The sequence below is a fragment of the Cyprinus carpio genome, chromosome B14 (genome assembly GCF_018340385.1).
Source record: "Cyprinus carpio isolate SPL01 chromosome B14, ASM1834038v1, whole genome shotgun sequence".
In the NCBI taxonomy this organism is placed as follows: Eukaryota; Metazoa; Chordata; class Actinopteri; order Cypriniformes; family Cyprinidae; genus Cyprinus; species Cyprinus carpio.
This window is the reverse complement of record NC_056610.1, coordinates 25,301,439-25,321,588: the sequence shown is the minus strand read 5'-3', so window position 1 is coordinate 25,321,588 and position 20,150 is coordinate 25,301,439. Positions and strand designations below refer to the sequence as shown.

General features: G+C 37.2%; 1 protein-coding gene across 1 annotated transcript; it reads right to left on the bottom strand.

Annotated features, from left to right (window-relative positions):
• Positions 1 to 30: 30 nt before the first annotated feature.
• Positions 31 to 10,258, bottom strand: LOC109065690 (nucleoside diphosphate-linked moiety X motif 6-like). Its single transcript, XM_042738725.1, has 5 exons — positions 9,989 to 10,258; positions 8,767 to 8,970; positions 6,135 to 6,190; positions 1,993 to 2,047; positions 31 to 752 (listed from the first exon to the last, which is right to left on the bottom strand). The coding sequence occupies exons 1-5, from the start codon at positions 10,206 to 10,208 to the stop codon at positions 376 to 378; spliced, it is 912 nt and encodes a 303-aa protein (XP_042594659.1). The 5' UTR covers positions 10,209 to 10,258; the 3' UTR covers positions 31 to 375.
• Between the last annotated feature and the right edge of the window lie 9,892 nt (positions 10,259 to 20,150).

Here is a 20,150-nt window from a genome sequence, read left to right as displayed (position 1 = left end):
TTAAGCATAAACTCACTTAATTTTGATGCATTTCTCATAAAACAAGACTAGCCCCCAGTTTCACAGACAAGTCTTAAGCCTATAGTCCCAGACTAAAATGTAAGTCTGAGCTGTTTCAGCTGAAAGAGACTTGAACTGACTGATCTTAAAATATCAGTGTCTTTGATTTGTCTCAAGATGGACATCAGTAATATTTTTTCTAAGGCACACTTATAAAAACAACTTACATGTCTGAATTGAACTGTGGCTTAGTCTAAGCCCTGTCTGTGAAACCAGGCCTCGAGTCTGAAGTCATTGTGCTTCTCCAGTAAATGTCTCTTGATTAAAGAAGGTACTGTACTGAAAACAAAGCAAATGGTTTTGTGCAGAGTTGCTCTATGGTGTCTCTGGCAGTCGTCTGTGGTAGAGCTGATAGAAACGGCCGGAGTAAACGGCCGGCATCTGCTCCATCGTCAGGTCGATGTTCTGGAAGCCGTTTTCCAGTCCGTACAGCAGCAGTCTGGCGACGCGGCTGGTGATCGGCGTGGTCTCGCTGGTCTTGGCCAGTTCAGTCAGATCCAGCCATTCGCAGCGCAGACACTCTTGAGTGCAGAAGTCGATGCGGAAGGAGAGCGGGCTGAGTCTGCAGATCAGGTACATGTCGGACATCCCGAACGCTCCCGGATGATTGTGCTGCTGACGGACACTGAGCAGCGAACAGAACTGCGATCGGACGCCGGTTTCTTCAAAAACCTCCCGGACGGCCGTCTCGCCTGAAACAGAGCGTCCAGTTAGAATAGAGAAATAAAGCAATGAACCCCAAGAAGCCGTGGTTATAAATTCACTGTAAACCTCACGTCACAGAGCTTTATTGCTTTTATCAACATTTATTCCATATATGTAGTGAGGTTTCATAAAATAAAACAGAGCAAATAAAGTGTATGATATTAAAAAAACATTATTTTTCCGCAAAACAATGTAGTTCCTCAAAAACAGCTGTGGTTCCAAAAAAGCGGTTGCCGAGCAACACACAGAAGTAAACAACGGTGTGTGTTTGTAGAGTAATTTACAACAGCTTCGGACGCGGCTCGACCAATCAGAATCAAGGACCAGAACTATCCGCTTTATAATTCGAAATAAACTCTCCAATCTCAGAGGCAACTAAATACTGTCACAGCTTCACAGCAACAGGAACCTAGTTGGTATAAATCCACATTAGACTTTAAAAGAATAGTTTACCCAAGAATGAAAAATAGCTGAATTCTGCTCACCCTCAGGCCGATCAATTTGTGGATGAGTTTGTTTCTTCATCAGATTTGTAGAAATGTAGCACTGCATCAGTGTCTCAGCAATGGATGCTCTGCAGTGAATGGGTGCCGTCAGAATGAGAGTCCAAACAGCTGATAAAAACATCACAATAATCCACAGCACTCCAGTCCTGACGGCACCCATTCACTGCAGAGCATCCATTGCTGAGACACTGATGCAATGCTACATTTCTACAAATCTGATGAAGAAACAAACTCATCTACATCTTGGATGGCCTGAGTACATTTTTTCTCAAATTTTAATTTTTGAGTGAACTGTTTTTAAATACTTTCACACAATCAGTTTGACTAATACTGTATCTTATATCATGAGATTTAGAGAAACACAGAGTAGGATAAAACATAAGAAAGGCAAAAAGACTGAAATCTTTTATTGTACGCTTGTGAACACAATGTCATTTACTGAACTTTTATACAGAACATTTATTTTTTTGGAGAAAGCTTTTGTGATCTATGCAAGGATGTAATCGATCAATAATCTAGTTTATATACAAGTCATTTATTGACAGAGAAGGTATAGTTTTATTTGAAGTTAAAAAGGGTATTTTAGTAACTGAATGTCTTGAGGGTCTGAAATATTAGATGATGTTTTTATAAATGCAAGTTTCTGTGATTTAACCTTGTGTACAGGAATGTTCCGTTGTGATTGTTTAACATCAGTTCTGGATCTGAATCCGAACCTTACCGATGTTTTCTCCAAGATCTGACAGACCACCGGGAAACTTCCAAGCATTCGTAGTCTGAGAAGGAAAGAAAAGTCATGTTTAACACGTGCATGTTATTTTAGCTGTATTTCTTAGAAATATATTTTTATGGAAATTAGTCATTTTATCTTTCTGCTATTTTATCGTTTTCATTCCACGTTCACAGATGATCTAAATATTATTTATATCTATCAACACAATCTCAAATATTTTCATAAAAATGTTGTCTTATAGGGTTTAGATTTGAGACAGTACACAGTATTTCCATATTGAGTTTTAAAAGAATACAGAAAATGCTGCTAGTTATGAATGAAACTTTGATTCTTACTTGAGTGGTTTTTGGTCAGTTGAAAAAAAAATATATATACAGTGTAATGTAACAGCTTTAAAGGTTTGTGACCATGAGAATCTTCTGTACTATCAATAAAAATCAATGAGTATTTTTGTGGGCAATTATGTCTGAAGAGTGTATTTTAATTCTGTATTTGCTGCCTCGCAAATGAAAAACAAATTCACAATTGAACAACAATTAAAACATTTAATGTCTTTAAATAGCATTGTTTTCTAAACACTATCAATTTATAGCTCATAATGCCTTACATACTGTTTAATAGATTCGATTTTTATAAATAAATTAGCAAAAAAAGTAAACAGGAAGTGTTAAAGTGATTTGTTCATGTTTCCTTGTTCATGTTCTCCTTGTTAACTCCTGATTGTTTTCACCTGTTTCTTGTTAGTCTATTACGCTGTGTGTATTTAAGCCCTTGTGTTTTCACTATTCTTTGTCAGAATTTATCCATTGTTTGTATATTTAGGTTTGCTCTCTATGTTTCCTGTTATTTGGGATTGGTTTGAACGATTTTAGTTCCCAGATTTATGCATTTTATGATTTTGTTGCTTTGATAAACTTTAACTGCATTTGGATCCAATTCTCCCTCGTCTGCAAATGTAGCAATCCATCCTCTGCAGTGAATGGGTGCCGTCAGAATAAGAGTCCAAACAGCTGATAAAAACATCACAATAATCCACAAGTAATCCACAGCACTCCAGTCCATCAGTGAACATCTGGAGAAGACAAAAGATGAAACACATCCAGCATTAAGATGTTTTTAACTCAAATACATAGAGTCCATAATCCATAATAACACTTCCTCCAGTGAAAAAGTACATCTGCTGTTGTCTCTCACATAAGAATCCAGCCACATATTTGTTTTAGAGCTGTTTAAACGCTGCTTGATCTGTGCAGATTTCTCTCCTGATTCACACCAGAACACTTTTTCACTGGAGGAAGTGTTATTATGGATTATGGACTCTATGTATTTTAGTTAAAATCATCTTAATGCTGGATGTGTTTCATCTTTTGTCTTCTCAAGATGTTCACTGATGGACTGGAGTGCTGTGGATTACTTGTGGATTATTGTGATGTTTTTATCAGCTGTTTGGACTCTCATTCTGACGGCACCCATTCACTGCAGAGCATCCATTGCTGAGACACTGATGCAATGCTACATTTCTACAAACCTGATGAAGAAACAAACTCATCCTGATCTTGGATGACTTGAGGGTGAGCACATTTACAGCACATTTTCATTATTAGGGTGAAATATTCCTTTAAATGACTATTTCAGCTAATAGCGCCATTTACATTTTCTCCATATTAGAGTATTGAAATGATAACTGAAGAACATTGAGATTCACATGAGCTGCTGTCCATCAGTCCCTCATAAGGTTTCATTTCAGTCAGGATGCTGTCTATGACAGTGAAGCGGTTCACTAGGGTTTGCGACGGAGTTCATCTTATTGCATCAGAGCACATTGCAATGTGTCATTGTTTTTCCACTGGTGAAAGATGAACCGCTCAGCAGGGGTTTTAATCACAGTAGAGAAACATCTCCACGAGTGGATCCTTCTGCTCCGCGAAGATAAATAACTCGACTAAAATGAGCTCCAGTCCAACCTCTGATACTCCCAGAGATATTTTAAACCTGAGCACGCAGGCCATTCTACCAGTAAATGACGACTGAAGCGGGCCGTGACGCAAGATAAAAGCTGCTGGCTGCTGGATAAAACAATCCTTTGAGTTTCCATTCCAGAGCTGCCCGAGCTCAACCCAGCTGTTTGTTTTACTGGGAAACGCTCTCGAGAGCTGGAGGCAGGCGCTTAACGAGGTTACACAGAACTCATTATCACTCGGATCATCACAACTTCTGTCATCATTTCCTATAAAAGTCTGTTGTACTGACCATGCAGTGTTTCTTTCGTCCATGAAACTGAAAACAAGAGGTTTAGCAGGATGTTCACGGTGCTCTTTTTTAGTTGATTTGAGTGGAGACAAAACAAACACGAGTCCATTAATATTTCTTGCAATCGACAGTTGAAATGGTTTCAGAAAAGTCTGATATTAGAACAGAACGACATGTTGTTCAGGTGTTTCGATATGACAACATCCTAAACTAAAAACTACTGTTTTAACAACAGTTTATAAAATAATAAATCTCACATTTCAGCCTAATGAATGATTATGTGGTATGCTACATCCATCTTATTTTGCAATGCGAAGTAAACCGTTTTTGTTTAGTTTTTTTGTGAATGTGTGATTCATTAGCCTCTATAAGTATATAACTAGAAGAATAACAATGTGCGGTAAACGATAAAACTATTTGTGCTACAAACCAGTGTGTTTAGGAATCTAGAAATAAACGTTAAACAATCTGATAAGACATGCATTGTGAGCTGTTTCTGTACAGCTAAAGTAAACAGACATCAGAAGAGTTACTGATGGCCACACTATTAGTAAAATGACAAGAAAATCCCATTTCTCAGACACAGTTCCCTTCAGATAGATTCATAAATCTGAATGCATGAATAAAAACTCCTTGGATTTGAAACAACAATAATGTGAATATCAATGTTAGAGGAGTTGAATGAGAACTAACGGTGCTCACAAGACATAAAAACATGTGGGTAAGTCATAATTATTAGATAAAAAATCTTAAATTATAAGTAGTTTCTTTTTTTTTTTTTTGCCTTGAATTTTTTAAAGTCATAATTTCACTTTTTGACACAATTTCAACTTTTTATCTCAACTATGACTTTTTCCTCTCATAATTATGACTTTTGCCATATCTGACTTTGTATGTCAATTTCGACTTTTTGTCATAATTTTGACTTATTTTGTAACTGACTTAGCAGGCCTACGTCATAATTGTGATTTGTTACTTATCTCATAATTGACATTTTGCCGTAATTTTGACATTTTTATTTCATAATTATGACTGTCGTAATTTCACTTTTTGCCATAATCTCTCACTTTTTATGTAATAATTGAGTTTTTTGTCATCATTTTGACTTAGTGTGCCATATTTTTTTATTTTTATCTCATAATTATGACTGTCATAATTTAACTTTTTGACACAATTTTGACATAATTTTGTTTTAGTATGCCATAATCTCATTGATTTAGTATGCCATAATCTCATTGATTTAGTATGCCATAATCTCATTGATTTAGTATGCCATAATTGACATTTTGTCATAATTTTTTTACATATCTCATTATTATGACTTAGTATGTCAATTTCACTTTGTCATAATTTTGATTTAGTGTTCCATAATTTCAAATTCTCATGTCATAATTACGCCTTAGGATATTATAATTACGACATTTAGGCCTGGTTTCACAGACAGGGCTTAGACTACGCCATGATTAGGCCATAGTTCAGTTTGGACATTTAAGTAATTTTAATAAATATATATTTTAAGATCAACCAGTGCATGTTTCTTTCAGTTGAAACAGCTCAGACTTACATTTTAGTCAGGGACTAGGCTTAAGCCTGGTCTATAACTGGGGGTTAAAGTCTTAATTTAAACATTTGACTAAATCATTATTTCTTTTGCACTGGGTTTACACCAGACACACATCAGCAGCAGAGGAAGCTCAGCGGACCGAGGCTCCAGGTACAACAGTGTGGCTTTGACTGCATGTTTGTTTACATGCCGCCTAAAAATACAGGATTGAAACTGTTTACATGAAACTAAAATAATTTAGGGTTTTTAAGCAGCACAGAGCCTTTTATCAGACACATGAGAGATGCCAGTGTTAGAAGTGAGATTGATTCTGTACCTTGTTTCTGTCCTGAACAACAAGGACTTTGCCGTTGGATTCGTCCACAACAGCACCTTTAAACAAGACAGCAATAATTCATGATTACACAGAATCAACGAGAAAAACAACAGACGTGAATAACTGAGAGGGAATGTTTGTAGTGTGTGTGTGTGTGTGTGTGTGTGTGTGTGTGAGAGAGTGAGAGAGAGAGAGAGAGAGAGAGAGAGAGAGGGTGGTTTTATATGACCCACTCCGGATCTCAACTTCCTCTCGACATGCGGTCACACACACACACACGCGCACACACACGCGCACACACACACACACACACACACACACACACACACACACACACAGCCCCCCATTCATGAGCTACTTAAAATCACAGAAACTGACCAGAGGTTCTCAATCCAGAAGAACTGTGTCTCCGAGACGCTTCAAGAAACCTTCCTGCAAAGCTACACTACTGTGAAACGTTTTAGGCACTTGTGTAAAAATGCTCTAAAATGAGGATACTTTCAAAAATAATGCCATAAATAGAGTTTCTCAGGAGCTTTGCAGGAAGGTTTCTTGCAGCGTCTCGGAGACACAGTTCTTCTGGACTGAGTCTGTCTCAGTTTGTTCTGTTTCTTCATGTGACTCCAGACAGACTGATGATGATCAGATCACATCTCTGTGTGCAGCACAAACATCTCACTGCATTATTACAATTAATGGCTAAATGAATGTTTGTAAATGTAAACTGATATCATCTACTGACACACGACAGCAGAAGATAGAAATAACTGACTTCAAACCATTTTTAGCTGCTGAGAATACTAGAGTTCTAATAATTCTGGCCAACACTGTATTTATAACTTTTTTGTTTTACACTAGATTATAAACAAAGAGTGATTTAAGAATTTACAAAATGTGGATTAACGTGTTAACCCTATAAACTGTATCATATTTGATACACAAATTTCCTGTAAATGATGAACATGATCAAACTTTGCATCTCACATCTTCTGAGGAGCCTTTATTTCTTCATCTCTCAATCACTGCATTATATGTTTGGATCATTTACATCTCGTCTCACTGAGACACATTACTGGAGATATAGAGCACAGACTGATAATCAGATCATTTTATGTCAGGATCTGCTCTACTGTTATAAAGATCTCATTGATTTACATCACAAACAGCAAAATAAAACTGAGCTGTTATTTTTCTCCATTTTCTCACGTACGGTCTATATGAGGCATAACATCCGAATGGATCAAATATGATCCTCAACAAATAACTTTGTGAGATCGTTATTGCTGCTCAGAAATTGTCCCATAATGTTTAACAATGAATCCTGCTACGGTCTAAATAAAAGCACAGAGAGGCTGTTGGTTTGGAAGTCGTACAGAAAGGAAATGCGGGCGGATTATTCACTGCTAGAATATTCCCGACGTGGGATTTCACCTTCACAGCATTCGGCTTTAATCAAACACAAACACAAACACGCAGCGGCTGCCAGACTGAGCTCATGCTGTCTCTCTGGGCATGTTTGGACATGTCTGTGTCCAGCGCTCTGACCGCGGACCGGAGGAGCGGCGCCGCCTGCTGGTGAAGGACCCGAAACCTGAGTCATATATGTGACCCTGGACCACAAAACCAGTCATAAGGGTTTTTTTATTTTTTTATTTGAGGTTTATGCATTATCTGAAGCTGAATAAATAATCTCTCCATTGATGTGTGGTTTGTTAGGAGGACAATATTTGTCTGAGATACAACTATTTGAAAATCTGGAATCTGAGGGAGCAAAAAAATCTAAATATTGAGAAAATCATCTTTAAAGTTGTTCAAGTGAAGTTCTTAGCAATGCATATTACTAATCAAAAATTAAGTTTTGATATATTTACGGTATGAAACTGTAAAAACATCTTCATGGAACATGATCTTTATATTATTTAGTCAGGAGGAGGGAATGATGCATGAAGATGTTTTAGGAAAAGGTTAATTAGATATACAGGTATACAGAGCACTAATTAAATATATTTGTGTCCCTGCAGCACAGAAGCAGTCATAAGTAGCACAGGTATATTTGTAGAAATAGACAACAATACATCGTATGGGTCACAATTATACATTTCTCTTTTATGCCAAAAATCATGAGGATATTAAGTAAAGATTATGTTCCATGAAGATATTTTGTAAATTTCCTACCGTAAATATATCAGAACTTAATTTTTGATTAGTAATATGCATTGCTAAGAACTACATCTGAACAACTTTAAAGATGATTTTCTCAATATTTAGATTTTTTTGCTCCCTCAGATTCCAGATTTTCAAATAGTTGTATCTCAGACAAATATTGTCCTCCTAACAAACCACACATCAATGGAGAGATTATTTATTCAGCTTCAGATGAATAAAAGACCCTTATGACTGGTTTTGTGCTCTAGGGTCACATTTATTCATCTCTGGGCTTGTCTAGTAAGGTTCAGGCACTCTTCATGGAAGGGCATCAGTGAGAGGTACATTAGGACGGAAGATCTTCTCATCCATGCCATACTCCTTAGTCCATATTCTACTCTTCCACCCAAAATGATATCCTCCATCATATGAATATTCCCAACACTCCTCCAACACTTTACCAGTGAGATACTCGTTGTGCGCTCACCAGCGACTCCTACTTGATGTGTGGCGAACGCAGGCAGTCTGTCTTCTCCCGGCCCGAGCCACAGACTGAGAACGGCCTCGTCTCTCCGAGCGTGATGGAAGCTGAAGCCGAGATGCGCCGCGGCCGCAGAGAGTCTGCTGAGAGCGATGGGAACATGCAGCCATGCAGCGACCCGTCCATCTGACCGCCACCGACTGAGAGACACTAACACACACACACACACACACACATAGAGAGAGAAACATGTCTATACACTCTATATTATATGCACTAAGTTCAAAGGTTTGGGATCAGTATCAATAAATTACTTTTATTCATCAATAAATCATTAAATGTATCAAAAGTGACAGTAAAGGTTGCATTTAGTTGATCAAAAATGCATTCAAATTTGTGATCAGAAATGTTTCTTGAGCAGCAGATCATCATATCAGAATGATTTCTGAAGATCATGTGACACTGAAGACTGGAGTAATGATGCTGAAAATACAGCTGTGCATCACAGAAATAAATTACAGTTTAAAATAAATTCACAGAGAAAACAGCTAGTTTACATTCTAATAATATTTCACAGTTTTTACTGTATTTTTGATCAAATAAATGCAGCCTTGGTGTGCGGAAGAGACTTCTTTCAAAAACATAAAAAAACTTCCCAAATTTTTTAATGGTGATGCATGTATAATATATTTGTGTTTATCCTGTAAAAAAGCTAAGTTTAAAGCTTTGGGATATTAATAATATTATTATTATTATTAATAATATTATTAATAACATTATTTATTAAATTGTGTGTGTAATATATTAAAAACAATTTCTAACTGATCCAGATGTGCTTATATGAGTATTGATAAGGTCAGATATAAGCCAAACACTAAGACATTAGTATATATATATATATATATATATATATATATATATATATATATATATATATATATATTATATATATTATATTAATATAACTTATATTAGCTATATATTATATTTAATTTAAATATACTTTAATTAGATTCAAATGAATGGCAATGTAATCTGTATGCAAACAAACAATTTTCAATGTGTTTCAAAAAAATCAATGTGCTACTCTGTGATATGATTTGCGGAAAACCAGCCGTGCGCTTTACTACATAAATACATGCATACATACATAACCGCACTGTACTTATGCATGACGTCATTATTACGTATTTCATGTTAATGTTTGTTGAGTATTGCGCTCCTGTACCCCGCAGCAGCTCGCTGAACTCGTCCTCGCTGATGTCCGGCGGAAAGTCTCGCACCGTCACGCCTCCGAACCGATCCACATCCCCGGAGAGCAGAGGCGGGCAGAGCCGCTCCTGACAGCCGGAGCCGGAGCGAGCCGAGCCCGCGGAAACCACCGAGGAGAACCGGCGGAGCACAGAAGACACCCGGCGAACCCCGGCGGACAAGATCCAGCTCACCATGACACAAAACACCCAGCAGCCGAGCAGACGCGTAATTACTCCAGTACTGGCGCATATGAAATTACATAACCAGAGGTTTTTAATCTTTAACACACCGGCCCAAATATGATCATCCTCGTACGAGAAACCCCATCCTAAAATTACAAATACATTTATTCTTGTATAGGACCCCATTTATACTGTGAAACACTAATGTAATAAATAATAAATATAAAAAAGTTTATTTGGAAAAAATATTGTTACATAATTATTATTATTATTATTATTATAATTACATTTTCTTTATTATTTAATCTAATGTTGATTATTTATTTATTTTAATCTCATTTTTATTTATTTTTATTTAGTAATTAATTAATTAGTAATTTATTAAAACTTTAATCTCATTTTAATTTAATTAGTTAATTATTTTTAGTTACACATTTATTTACTTATTTATTTTAATCTGTTTGTTTGTTGGTTTAGTATGTTTATTTAGTTATTGTTTATTTGAATCTAATTATTTATTTATTTTAATGTTTATTTATTAACTTATTTATTATTTATTTGCTTTGTTTTAATCTGTTTATTTCTTTATTTAATAAAATTCTTGATTATCTATTTATTTTATTATCTTTTTATTTACTCACTTATTTAATTTTAATCTTATTTTATTTATGTAATTATTTAATTACTCGTTTGTTTACTATTTATTTTAATCTATTTGTTTTAATCTGTTTATTTTCTCTAATCTATTGTTTACATTTATTTGTTTTAATCTTATTTTTTGTCTATTATTCATTTATTTTGCTGTCATTTATTTCTTTATTTTAATCTATTTTTGTGTTTTGTTTTATTCTGCTGTTTATTAATGAATTAATTCATTTTAATCTTGAAAACGCTTTAGGTTTAAGCACTTTAGTGGTACCATAGTTCAATATTATGATATCTGACTGCAATACTATGGTACTTGAATAAATATATAATATCGATATAAGTAAACGCACGGGGTTTTGAGTCGATAAAGGTTGTATTGTGTAACAGTGAGGTTTTTATAGTCTTTATATTGTGTGCTTTACGGTATCTGAGGGGAGGAGCTGAACTTTCACATTAGGAAGTTTACATTTACGTGTGTTTGTGTGTGTGCGCGCGTGCGTGCGTGCGTGCGTGTAACACAAATTAAACATCATGTCATCACGCAAAGGGAAGAAGAGACAGATCCGCGTTAGTCTGGGATGAACCAAGCTGTGTCCCAAACTTAAGTGCATGGACTCCGAAGTGCGCATTTGAAGTGCGAATGCGTCACAGTGGCGCGACGAAGGGTGTCCCAAACTGAAGTGTGTGGACTCCGAATTGCGGATGTGAAGTGCGATTGCGTCACAGCGTCACGACGTAAGCTGTCCCAAAGTCGGAATGCGCACTTCGAAGACCGCATTTGAAGTGCGAATGCGTCACCGCGGCGCGACGAAGGCTGACGAATTTCGAAAGCGACTTCAAATGCGCCCTTCATTTCCCAGGAAAATGAAGTGTACATCTTATGGACACTTCGCACCCTTCCATATCCCAGAATCACTTGCGTGCGTATGACGAATGTGTTTATATTCAGAGGCAGGTGAGAGTTCTGTGGAGGACTTCACATTGAAATGTAAGTATTGTGTTTTCATTTACTCAAATGCCTAGCAAAAGTGTTTAAAGGCAAGGTTTTTTTTTTTTTTTTTTAACATAAAGCCCACAAACAATAAGACAGCCACTATATAAGGCAATGGTCTTTCCCTTTGTTGTGTTTTTAAAGTGCTGTCATGCAGGAGATGTCTACAAATGTTTTTAACCAACTTTAGCACTTCTGTATTTTGTATGCATGTCATGCTGTTTCATATTTTCTAATGTTAAGATTGCAAACCTGTATTTTTTCATAAGTGTTTCCATTTTCTTTTGTTTTAATACTATTCTGGAGAAAGTGAGCATGTGTTTTTGTTGTTAACAGGCAAGGTTTATTTGTGAAGTGTCCTGAGACAGGTGAGGGAGCGAGTGGACAGAGGACATCAAACTCAAACAAATACATTCTTCATTAGCCAAGAGAAAAAAATAAGTACATTACAGTTTTTCCAATATATTTTTTGAATTTCATATTGTCAATGAAACAACATAATTTCTGTTGTTTATTTTTTGTGATGTAAGTTAAAAATGAAATGCATAAGTTGTATACATTATTAATTTTTTGTGTGTAATTTATTCATAAATAAGCCTGAGTACTTTCTGTACATTTTGTATTTTTGTTTTGCATATTCACATGTGTAAATAAAAAGTGCTTATGTACATTAATTTTTTTTAATGCAGCTTATATTTTTTTTCACAAAACATTCTTTTATATGTTTATTTGTTTGTCCTGTAAATACTTTTTTACACATTAAAACAAATTGTTCTATACATAATAGAAAGTACTTTTTACAACCATTTGCAACATAGCTTAGGTTTAACATCAGAAAAACAGCATCAGTTTGAGCCCGGCCCTGTCTCCGTGTGTTCTGGGGTCTTCAGGAGGTCAATCTCTTGGTGAATGGCCAGCACCTCCTCAGAGACTCGGAGGACAGTGTGGTGACAGTGGTAGAGGCACATGTCAAACACTCTGGAGACCATCTGTATGATGTACTGCTGGCAGACAGAAGAGAAACACCAGGGTCTGGATCATGACACACCATCCATGTTGCCGTTCACTTCCCAGTAGATCCAGCAGCACAGTCAGGGTCTCCCTGCTCAGAACAAAACCATTAAACACCTGTCCAGCGCTGCCACATTCAGCTTTATCCTGCACAGGGGTCTGCTCTGATTTAGGGAAAGAAGGAAAAGAGAAATCGTTTAGAGCTATGAGAACATAATTAGTACAAGAAATATTGACATACTTTAGTAAACTACTTTTAGTAACTACCAATACCACATTGGGGAAAAACTACTACTCATATTTAAAACTTTAGCTGAAGGGATAGTTCACCCAAAAATATAAATTCCAAACCTGGAGCAACTGAAGGGTGAGTAAATGATTACAGGATTTTCATTTTTGGCTGAACTATCCTTTAAGTAAAAGTATTATCTTGCATACTCTAATATACTTAAGGTACTGAGAGTAAAAGTAAAGGTATGTGCAGTAATGTCTTGAATAAAAGAATTTGTCAGGATGGTTTTACATTAATGATACTGCTGCACTTCTGTGTATGTTGCAGTTTACTTCTAAATATGTTCAAGGTTATTAAATTTACAGTTGCTGGACATTAAGCTGTACTATGCTCTATTTTTTTAAATACAGTTTTATTTTTATGGTTAACTGCCTAAAAAAATATGGGTTGCAAACCTGTCTACATATGGTCAAGACAATAAACTACATAAAATTGCACCTTTGTAAGATATCAGTCAGCATTTGAACTGCTATGTGTGTATTTTGTAGTTTTTCGTATGTATCATTACATTATTCAAGTAAACTCAAGCCAGTACCTGCATTTAAAGTTGTAATCCGACGAAGATCGCAGCAAACCAGTGTAATTTACCTGGCCTCGGTCTTGGCTAAGCCTGAGGTTCATCACTGTCTCCTCCATTATGAGTAAATCAAAAAAACAAAAACGAGCAGTTCTGGCTCCTCCTATCCTGGCAGGATTGTCCTCTCGTCAGCGCACTTCTCGCACCGTTGCTATGCGACAGAGCGCTAATCGGAAACACCTGGTGACGGAATTAGGAAATCCTGTGAAGGCGGAGCATCTCACGCACTTCGGAGGACCCTTCGTGCACTTCGGAGGTCTGGTCTTCGAAGTCCGTGGCCTTCGAAGTGTGCACACTCAACTTTGGGACACAGCTCCAGACTCGAGAGGAGGGTTAAAAAATTCACAGACTTCACAGACAGAGGTAACATTCATTCATTAGTGAGAATAAATGAGTCAAACATGATAAACCTCACATACAATTGAAACTATAATGGTTTGGAGGGCAGGTATTTGGATGAACTTTAAGATGTTCAAAGGTGCACTCAAGACATTTTATACTAATTAAAAAAAGCTAAAAGCCTTTTTGATGATGGCATTAAAGTGACTCCAGACACTGACTTTGCATTAAACACACTGACATGAATGTGGAGTCGGTGGCCCCTTTGCAGCTATAACAGCTTCACTCATCTGTGATCTTTTCACAAGATTTTGAATGTTTTTTGTGGGAATTTTTGCTCATTCATCCAGTTGAGCATTTGTGAGGTCAGACACTGATGCTGGATGAGAAGGTTTGGGTCTCAGTCTCCGTTCCTGTTCATCCCAAAGATGCTGTTTGATGGGTTTGAGTCGTGATGGGAGAAACGAACCTTTTCGAAGCTTCGAATCAGTTGATTCGCAAAATGACTCACTGTTTCGAATCGCTCGAAGCACCACACGCTAGTGACGCCTGCTGGTCAAAAGTGAGTAAATGCAACAAAAACTCAGGCAAAAACGTGCATTTAAAACCCATTGCAAATGTTTTATTTAAAGTATACTACATTAAATGCAGTTAAAATAATAAAATACCATTAAATATGAAGTTTCTGTATAATATGGGGTTTTAAAATATCTTGTTTTGTTTTATGGACAGCCTCTACTGTATATAGAGGCCAGTAAGACACTATTAAACACTTTCTTCTCATCCTTTTAATTACACAAATGTCTCGTTAAAAATCTCTGCAAATTGAAGTTTTGAAGCTTCACGAAGCAGGGCTGAAGCTCCTGCTGCTCAGTATTTGTGCTGATATTAATGCTAGAGGAGGTCTGGAATCAGCAGAGCGGTGACTTTAACCCATCATGATCCTCAGCACTCCTTGACTCTGCTCTGAGACTTTAGTGATCTTCTGCTTCGTGAGTTTCTGCTCTTCCCAAATGCTTCCACCTTCCAGTAACACCACTTACAGTTCAACATGAAGCAGGATGAAATTACACAAACTGACTTAATGCATTGCATTATCCTGTCACAGTCCCATGCTCTGAGCTCTTCAGAACCACTCATTTCTTTCCACAAATGTTTGTAAATGCCGACTGCATGACTAGTTTTTATACACCTGTGGCAATTGATCCGTATAGTGTGTGTGTGAGTGTGAGAGTGAGGTCTGGGTCTCTGGTCACACTGGAGCTGTTCTTCAGGCCGAACACATGCAGCTGACGCTCAGCTCAGCCTCACCAGAGATCATCACTCTCAGGGAAACATCAGTGGAGATGCTGTCTTTACACTGAGAGAGTGTCGCCATCTGCTGCCGGAGAGCACAAACACACACTCGGCCAGGGTTTAATGATTTGACTGGTTAGATAAAGCTAGATAATAGTACATTTGTGACATGTCTTCAAACAGCACACACAGCAAATCTGACTCGTCCCAGAACTCATGTGGACAGTAATACACTTAGAATGAAAGTAAATGGGCCAAGAGTGTTTGAAAGTTTAAAAGAAGAAATCCCCTGTTTGTATTTTTATTTGTGCACATTTTAAATGTATTTATTTATTTGTATTTTTCTTTTTGGCACAAATGTGCACCCCCCCCCCCCCCCCACTTCTTTATTGTTATTAGAGCTGTAAAGTGGTTCTAAATGAGTGATGCTCAATTTTTTAAGCTCCAAGTCTTAAAGTTTCCTGCTACTACTGCTGTAACGACAAAGCTGCTAGTTCTCAAACTTTATTTACAGAAGCTCAGAGTGGCAATAAATTCAAATAATCAAATAAAATATGTAATAATTAAATTCCAGAATTCCAGAAAAATTGAATGTTCTTCAGGGTTTACATTTTTGTTTCTGATGTATTTTCAGTAGCTAAAAAAATCTTTTTTAGTATTTTGTAATTCAAGTTTTAATGTTTTTTTTTTCAATAGCAGTTTGTACTCACTAAATGTTTTTAGAACTTAACGTGAAATAGAAACACATTCATACAGACATTTCCATGACTTTTTACAATATTAATTTTCATTATTTTCTAAGATGTTAATTTCTACGACTTTTCCTTTTAATTGTAGTTAAAGTTTTAATAAGTTTGTGGTGTTTTTTTTTTCATTTTATTTTTTTAATACGTCTGTTTTTATTCATTTTTATTTTAGATTTAGTTTAGTTATTTTAAAGAGGTCATCAGATGCGACATGTACTTTTACAAGTTGTTTGTACTGAAATGTGTGTTGGCAGTGTGTGTACACAACCATCCTATAATGATAAAGATCCACCCAGTGTTTTTTTTTTTATAAATCTTGTTAAATCATCCCCTTTCTCAAATCAAGCCTTTCTCAGATTCTTGGCTTGTGATGTCACACAGACCCAGGCCCCTCCCACGATTGTTGACTGACACTGGTGTTGTACCTCAGACCCGCCCTGAGTGAGCTGTCATCAGTCCGCCTTTGTTTGGACGCCAGAGCAGATGTAAGCGATTGAGGTGTTTTATTTGTCATTTACTCCTGACATCTGAGCCGCTGAAGACACAGTGGATTACTGTTTTTGAAGGGAATGTACCCCCAATCTACCTAAATGCCTTTCTTATGTTAAAACAGTCCATGTGACATCAGGGGTTCAACCATAATTTTACAAAGCTACGAGAATAATTTTTGTGCGCAAAGAAAACAATAATAAAATAATTTATTCTACAAAACTTTCCCTCACTCTCCATTTTGAAGAGTACCCCAGAACGTTATCAACATAATCAGCGTTGTTCATGTTCAGCAGAAAGCATGCGCATGCTGAAAGTAAACAACAGCTTTGTGAAATTACGGTTGAGACCCTGATGTCTCATGGACTGTTTTAACGATGTCCTTGCTACATTTCTGAGCCTTGATCGTGATCCTTGCTGTCTGTGTAGGGTCTGAGAGCTCTCATATTTCATCAAAAATATCTTAATTTGTGTTCTGAAGATGAACAAATGACATGAGGGTGAGTAATTAATGACAGAATTTTCATTTTTGGGTGAACTATCACTTTAAGAGATGTAGTCGGCGACACTGATTCGTCATAGTAAGTACTGGATGCTCCTGTATGCAAGTTTCACATGGATTACATAAATGGAGAATATTTGTTTTCCATTTGAATTGGTTAATTTGAAAGTAGACATTTCGCTCTCTGTAGATATGTTTTTCATATCTGTAAGGCAAGCATGCACAGTGTTTTGGATTTTCACACTCAGATTCACGGAGACCGAGACGGCAGAAAGCGCATACTGTTTGTTTCATTATTTAACAAAAGTGCAGTGTTTTGTTGTTATTGTGAGTGCACACACAAATAAACGTAGAGTCTTTATAGATTTGAAACATGCATTACTCTTATCTGTATGAGCAGGAATGAGGGAGTATTTTAAGAGCAAGTGTCTGGAGCCTCCATCTGTCTGCAGTGGGCTACTGTTCAGCTTCAAACCCTCCACACAGACACTTGAACAGCGCACATTTCTCTCAGTTAACATTAGATTAAGTGAGCGCACATTTCTCTCAGCTAAGTCGTGGCCTAAATGGTTAGAGTCGGAGAGTCGGACTCCCAAATCGAAGGGTGTTGTGATTTCGAGTCTCGGGCCGGCAGGAATTGTGGTGGGGGGAGTGCATGTACAGTGTTCTCTCTCCACCTTCAATACCATGACTTAGGTGCCCTTGAGCAAGGCATCGAACCCCCAACTGCTCCCCCCGGGCGCCGCAGCATAAAATGGCTGCCCACTGCTCCGGGTGTGTGTTCACAGTGTGTGTGTGTGTGTTCACTGCTCTGTGTGTGTGCACTTCGGATGGGGTTAAATGCAGAGCACGAATTCTGAGTATGGGTCACCATACTTGGCTGAATGTCACTTCACTTTATCACTTTATAACATTAGATTAAGTGACCATGCAAAGTTGCTACTACATATGTAGGGCAGTGTATTGTGTTGTCCACAAGATGTCACTATGACACTGTTGTGTTAGGGCATATTCAAGTGTTTTTAGCACTGTTTGAGCCTCTTGTTGTACCGTAGTGTTGATAGGCGTGTTGTGCACCATCTTTTCTTCAGTTCATGTTATCAACACTATAGATGCCGTGCTGTGGAATAAATGGTGAAGTCACGATCCTGAACCCCTCTGTGTCCACATCTCCTCTCTACCACCACCCACAAACACACACAACACAGCACAGAGTAGCAGCGGCGGTGTTAGAGGCCAGTTAGCACGCAGAGAGAGAGAGGGCTACATCTTTGGTGACGTGACCCGGATGGGAGTGAGGTTTAGGGGTGTGTGTGTAACGGATGCCAGTGAGTAGGTGCTGTGCAGGTAAACCTCATTCCCCTGATCTCAAGAGACGCACTAGCGACTGACATTAGAGGCTGCAGTCTTTAGCTTCATTGTTAGCGTGTCCTCCTCCCACACAGGAGACTTAGGTCCGAGACCCACTCAGAATGAGAACGAGGTGTGGCAGTGAGACCCTAGGCTAGGAGTCAGGGGTCACACATACATTTTTCAGATGATAAGCCATATTTGAGGATTGGATGTCCTGTGTTACCACAAAGAGCAGCCGTTAGCGATCACTTTACCTGTGGATTTAAAAAAATATATATTTCAGTGACTAATAAAATTTAGTTTGACCAAGCCTCTTCTGGTTGACTAACGGTTAGTCGACTACTGGGGCAGCCCTAATGATTACTGATTGTAATGACTTAGGGCGGGTTCACACTTGGCTTTTTTTTTTGACAAAAAAAGTTGACAAGGGTGCTTTTTTTGTACAAACAAACAAAAAAACCTGGCAGAGTTTTGATTACAAACAGCAGCTGAGGACGTCTTTTGTTGCTATAGCAACAGCTGCAACAGTAGCCTAGTGCCGCAGAAATGTTGAGAAAGAGGAAGCTTGCTCTTGTGTTGCCTTCTGAGGTTAACAGGAGGGAGTATGTCATTTCACAACGATGTTTGTGGGTGCGTGACATTATACTGGGAAGGAAACGGTATGGTGCTTACAACAATTTAGTTCAGGAGCTCCGGTTGAATGATGCTCGGTTTGTGGCATGTTTGTGTTTGTCATTGTTGGTGGTATGTATGAGTTTTGTCTGCGATTTTGCAGTAAATGGTGCAATGATTTGAAGCTTTAAATTGACTTTTGTTTAGTCTAAAATATTCCATAAACCATGCATCATCCATTTTTTCTTGTTCTTGTTGTTATGGAAACGACAGGTCTCACTAGCTATGTTTCCATCCACCTATTTTTATGCATACTTTGGGATATCGCATAAAAAAACGCTGGCTGGAAACACCAAGATGGATCATAGGATTGTAACGTAAAATAGATGCTGGCAGTTAAAAAAAAAGATGGCAAGTGTGAACATAGCATGATGCTGGGCTTTATTATGATTTATATGATTACTACATTTATTTGATCCAAAATATAGTAAAAATTGTGAAATATTATTAAAATTTAAAACTGCTGTTTTATGTGAATCTCTGTTAAACTGTAATTTATTTCTGTGATGTGCAGCTGTATTTTCAGCATCATTACTCCAGTCTTCAGTGTCACATGATCTTCAGAAATCATTCTAATATGATGATTTGCTGCTCAAGATACATTTCTGATTATTATCAATGTTGAACACAGTTGTGCTGCACGATATTTTTGTGGAAACTGTGATGCATTTTATTTTTCAGGATTGATTGATAAGTTAGGATATGAGATGAGAAAGGTATTTATTTGTTTTGTAATTTATTTTTTTTGTTAAATTTAATTTATTTTCTGTTTTTTTTAATTTATTTTTTGTTTGATTGATGAATAAAAGCATTGATTTCTACTGATCCCAAATTTTTTAACTTTATCTTTTCAGTTAATTCTTCTCCTGGTTCATCCTTTCATTTACTCTCTGCTGCAGATATTTGTGTTTCTCTTATTCTCCAGGTTGAATGTGTCTTTAAGGTCACAATGACCTGTATGCATGCAGACCACAGCACTTCCTGTGGAGACACGCAGACACACACGGATGAGACACACACACACACAAAGAGAGTGAG